Raw genomic sequence first — 5,542 nt, 5'->3', positions numbered from 1 at the left:
CTGACATGTCATTCCCAAATACTTTTTCCCAGCCTGTGGCTTCTCTTTTTACCCTGTTGGAGAAGTTTTTGGATGTGCATAGGGGTTTGATTCTTAGAAGGTCCCATGCATCTATTGTCTCTTCTCCTGGTTGTAGGTGGTCAGCTGTTAAGGCTACTATTGCTCTTATGTAGATCTTGGTCTGGCTGGTATAGGAAGTCTGACCCTGAGGGACCTGCACTCCTTTCTCTTCTTTTTTCAGCATTGAGATTCCCAATTTCCGACACTGAAAATGCTTCCTTTAAATCTAGTGAGACCACGAGATGAGCCAGTCCCCCTGTGGATACACTGCCATGCCCTGCTGTATGTTCACGTCCATCCAGGTGCAAAATCAAGGTCAATGACTGGGAAAGCCATTGTAAACAGTAAACCTTGACGCTGTGCTCAGCCACGAGACCAGTGCAATGCATGGTTTGAATTGTCTGGTCTTAATTTAAACTGTTGTTGTTGAGTCAGTTCTTACTCCTGGAGACCCTGGGTGTTAGCAGAACAGAGAGGTCTCTGAGCTATGATCTTGAGACACAAAGATCACCAGAGTTTTTCTTTCATGGTACCACTGGGTGGATCTGAACTGCCAACCTTTAGTCTGGTAGCAAAGAACAAACCATTTGTACCTCCTCAGGACTTTTACATTGAAATGTATTTCCCCCTTGCCCCCCGTTGCCTAACCCTCATTGACTCCACCTTTACGAGAACTAGCTTCCTAGTATCTTCTGTTTGTTTATATTTTTTTTTTCTCCTATAAGAAATACATACTCATTTATGCCACTGTTGTAGAACGGGACGGACATCAGGGTTGGAGTGAGACTGAGAAAAACTGGATAAATTATGTAGACTGCATTGAAACAGATGAGAGAGAGAACTGTTTGAAAGCGATAATATGATTGGGTATTATGGTTATGACAAGAGTCCAGAATGATGAAGGTTACATAGTGGAGTGTACTCGGGGTGAGATGGGGATTGTATACCAATGAAGGAATTTTTTTTTTACTTTTCAAAGAGAAGAGCGAACTAGGGGGGAGGGGTGGGCAGGGAGAAAAATGCAACAATGAATGAATGAAAATTAAAAAAAACCAAAAAGCGTATTTAAAACACAGGCTTAGCCCCACCACCCCAAACGACTGACACCAACATGTTCGGGCAGGGTCTCAGGTCCTTTTTAGTACACATCAGTTCAGTGTGCACCTAAAGCTGGTTTTCAGGGATGCAAGAGGCAGAGGGGTTTCCCAGAGAGCATCCCTGAGGACCTGCACCTCTGAGAGCAGGACGGGAGGACAGGGAGGATTTGGGCTGTGAGGTGCCGAAGTATAATGTCTTAGTTTCTGGGTGTCTAGGCAGCTCTGGTGACTCAATCCAGAGAGAGTTGCATGGCTCTTGGCAGTTCAAATTCACCAGAGGCTTCCAGGAAAAAGAGAGTCAGTCTCCTCCCATGAGATGTACAGCCTTGGAAACCAAACCAGCTGGAGGAGCAGCTGTGAGTCCGTTCCGACTCAGTGGCAGTGAGTTTTAACAGAAAGACCACAGTGGGTGGTGTTAACTAGACCTGTCTTCTCTCACAGGTACTAGTGTAAATTCAGGGTGCCGGCCCCAAGGAAAGGCTTTCTCTCCCTGTGGACTTGGGCAGATCCTTCCCTCTTCCCTCTGTGGTCCTTGGCTCCCTGGAACTGTCCTGCAGCAGGCCCTCTTGTTACCCATCTGTCCTTGCTGGAAGCTTCCTTAAGCTGCCCTGTAAATTCTCAAGAGACTCATGCAAAACACGCTACCCTCACGTTGTTTTCTTAACATAAAAAGAAACCCTATTGGGGGAGCTCTGGTGGCCTAGTGGCAAGGAGCTACAACTACAATCCCAGAGACGCACGGTTCGAATCCACCAGATGCTCTGCCGGGGAAGGAGGGACAATCTCCTCCTGCAGCAGGCAGATCTGATTTGACGGTACACTCACAAAAATAATAAAAAAATTTTTTTTTAAAAAAGAAGCCCTATTCCCAAATGAGGGAGCTCTGGTGGCCTAGTGCTAGGAAACCATGCTGCAGTCCCAAAGGCACACAGTTTGAATCCATGAGCTGCTCCAAGGTTGCAGCAAGGGGCAGTCTCCCCCCAGGAGATTGATTGCCTCAGAAAACCCACTAAAGGGTCCTCTGTGGGTTGGTTCCAAATCATTGGCACACAATAGCAATTCCCGAATTCAAACCATAGGTGGGATTCGAGTTATAGGTAACACGATTTAAAACACGTATTTGGGAAGGGAACATGATTCAGATCTGTCGCTTCTAGCAAATCCGGATCCAGTGGGAGCCTTGGAGCTCAGCTGGCCTCACACTCTCCCGGACCAGCCTCTGAAAGTGGGCTGCCCCTGGGGAGAGAGGTGCGAGACCCTGGAGGAGGCTGCTCCTCTGGCCACAGGTGAGCTCAGGAGGGAGGCTCTCCTGGGTCCAGAGCCTCTGCACAGCGCCCTCTGCAGGGAGATGGGAGATGATGGTCATGCTTGTCACTGTCCTCTTAACCACGGGGCATATGCTTGGCTTCTCTTTCCCTGTCGCTGTTTCCTCACCCGCATATACCATTTCATACAGCTCTGTAAAGCTCTGTTGTATGGGCACAGTGTGATTTCCTAAACCCATCCCCTGTTGTTGGATTTTGGATGTATCTCCAGTTTTGCACAATTGGGAAGAGCACTACCATGAACGCATCCACGCAGACGTCTCCATTTAGAACGTCTCCTCTGGGTTTTGACGAGCAGCCTCTTCGTGGAGGGTTACTAGGTGTTTCTCCCCAGCTGTCCTTTCAGAGCTCAGCCGTCTCAGACACGCTGCCCACTGTCCCTCAGGCACCTGTGTTATGATCTGTCCAGGATGACCTGAGCAGGGCTGGCACTGTGCCTGGCAGAGGCCATGACCTGGCCTTTAGGGGTCCTGGAAAAAAAAAACCCTCAATAAAACAAACCAACCCTGGCCTGGGTGCAGTTTCCCACAATGCATTCCTGACCCACTGGTGCCAAACTGAGCCCCAATGAGCAGTTTTTCTTCACATACTCGGTGGTACAAACTACTATCCAAAAGGTTGATGGTACAAAACCATCCCAGAGGCTCCGTGGAAGAAAGGCCTGGCAATCGGCCAGGTAAAGCTTATCGCCCGTTGAGTCCAGTGGAGCACGGAGCTGCTCTGTAACACATCAAGTGGTCAGGAATCGGAGGCGGTTACACAGCAAGAGGGCCGGCAAAGCCGCTTTCAGGGGCCAAATTCAGGAAAGTGGATGGCGACTGGATGGGCAGCTTGTAGAACTGGACGGTGCCCCGGGACCCCAGCCCTGCCCCTCACGGGGGTCCTCACACGCAGCCAGGGTGCTCCTTAGAGGCAGATGCTGAAACTTGCTCTCACCAGCTTTGGGCATGTTGTGAGGAAAGTCTAGTCCTGAGAAAAGGACCTTATACTGGGGAGGATGCAGGTCTGTGAAGGAGAGGAAGACCCTCAACAATATGGATTGATAACAGTAACTGTAATAACGGGCTCGACTGTATCAGGGATGGTGAGGATGGCACAGGATGGGCCAAGGTTCAGATCTGTTGTGCGGAGGGTTGCTATGAGTCGCAGTGGGCCCGATGGCACCTAACAGCAGCAGACCTTCTAAGTGTCCCAAGACGAGCCTTCTGCCATCTCCCTGGAGCACTGGCTTGACCCAGCCAGAAACTCAAGGCCTCTGTGGACCTGCATTTATTGCCCTGATTTATGCCTCCCTCCCTGAGGGGCTGCCGGGGCCTGAGGACCCCTGGGCCCAGCTGAGAGGCCCACTATGCCCACATTCTCCTGTCCTGCAGGACACCCACAGGCTGCCCGCCTCCCCTCTCCTGCTCTGACTGGGGTGACTGACAGAATCTTTCTTGACAGGCAACCTATCTCCTGATGCAGCAGAACTACTCCGGGGCCCTGGAGCTGGTGAACCAGATCACCGTGTCCTCACCCGACTTCCTCCCGGCCTTTGTCCTGAAGATGCGGCTGTTCTTGGCCAGGCAGGACTGGGAGCAGACCATAGAAATCAGCCAAAGGTGAGAGGCGGGACTGCCACGCACAGCCGGGCTGACACCCTTCATCCCCAAGCGCCCCCACATGCTCCCATCTCACAGGCCAGGACCTGACGACCCTGAGGGTGCTTGACAGAACAAGACACTAAAGTCAAGGTCAAGACCGGAGGTGTTATAAAGAGTGATAGGAGCAAATTGGGAGAGGAGGGAAGAATGTGGCAACTGAGCTCAAATAATTACCCGTCATAGCTGGAGACCAGAAGCCTGCAGAGGGTAAAAGCTAGAAGAAGAGGTGCAGAAGAGGAAGGGAAACCACCCCCAGAGAAGGCACAGAAACAAGGGTTATAGGACGAATCCTCAGCAGTATGGTATAATTATATGGCAGCCTGTAATCTGAACTCTAGTAGTTATTTAGGGAGCGCTGGTGTCCTAATAGTGGTAAGGAATTGCCGCAGGCAGATGGCTTGAATTCACCAGCTTCTCTGAGGGAGAAAAATTGACTATCTCCTTCTGTGCAATTTACAGCTTCTGAAAACATGCCGGAGGCCAGGTATTATCCTGCAGTTTTGTGTCGATGTCTCATAATGACGACTAGTCAGTCAGTCACCAACAATATTCTTTTATACTCTGTGCTGCTGGTAGAAAATGCCGAAGGTCTTCCCACGTTTATGAGACCCTAAAAATTTAATTCTCTAATGCAGCCAAGCCATTTTAACTCTGTGAAATGTTCCACCAGCCGTTTGCTGAATTTGAAGGAAGTAGCAAGTGATGACAAAATAATAAATGTTATCAGTGATCTGTATCAGTTGTACAAACGTCAGAAAAATCATTTCTACTTGATTTATCAAGTATTTGTAATAGGTTATCATTTCAGATTTATGTAAAAATCACAAAATAAAATTGTGGTTTGGTAACATTCTATTTTTTTTAAAAAAAAAGTTATATGATGAAAAGAAGTAAAAAAAAAAAAGTTGCCTCTGCCGAGCCGGGGAGGAGTTGGGGGGAGTGAAAGAAGAGGTAGACTAGGGACTCCTGTGTCATTTAATTTTTTAAAACTGTGAACATACACGGACCTCATCAAATTCTTAAGTCTTCAAGAATAGGATTGAATGAGTCTGTAGTTTGTTTTCTTTCAAAGTCGCTGCTTCAAGTTTTTCACAACTCGGAAACACAGTGTAATGGAATATAGGAAAACACGTCCTTGCTTGAACAGGAGCTACAATACATTGTTATTTCTTTTACTCAGTAAATTTGAAATAGTCCTGTGTTTCCCACACATGTTTCAGTGGAGATATCAATTATTAAAAATGGGAAAAAAGGGGGGGAGCTCTGGTGGCCTAGTGGTAAGAAGCTGCGCTGCAGTCCCGAAGGCACACTGTTTGAATCCACCAGGTGCTCCGCTGGAGAAGGAGGGTCAGTCTACGCCTGTGCCAGCTGGATCTGATTTGACAGTACACAACAAGAAGGGGAAAAAAGAAATAAC

At 48.4% G+C, this 5,542-nt stretch overlaps 1 protein-coding gene across 2 annotated transcripts in view; it reads left to right on the top strand.

Annotated features, from left to right (window-relative positions):
* Positions 1-5,542, top strand: part of TTC21A (tetratricopeptide repeat domain 21A) — a 56,884-nt gene that overhangs the window by 7,524 nt on the left and 43,818 nt on the right. For both annotated transcript variants that reach the window (XM_006890579.1, XM_006890578.1), the window contains one exon: positions 3,926-4,083. In XM_006890579.1, coding sequence (XP_006890641.1) covers positions 3,926-4,083 — 158 coding nt within the window. The remainder of the gene's footprint in view (positions 1-3,925; positions 4,084-5,542) is intronic.

The sequence above is a fragment of the Elephantulus edwardii genome, unplaced genomic scaffold (assembly GCF_000299155.1).
Source record: "Elephantulus edwardii isolate Elephantulus edwardi_28Jun2011 unplaced genomic scaffold, EleEdw1.0 scaffold00091, whole genome shotgun sequence".
Taxonomy (NCBI): domain Eukaryota; kingdom Metazoa; phylum Chordata; class Mammalia; order Macroscelidea; family Macroscelididae; genus Elephantulus; species Elephantulus edwardii.
Note: the sequence above shows the minus strand (reverse complement) of the source record. Positions and strands in the feature narration are given on the sequence as shown.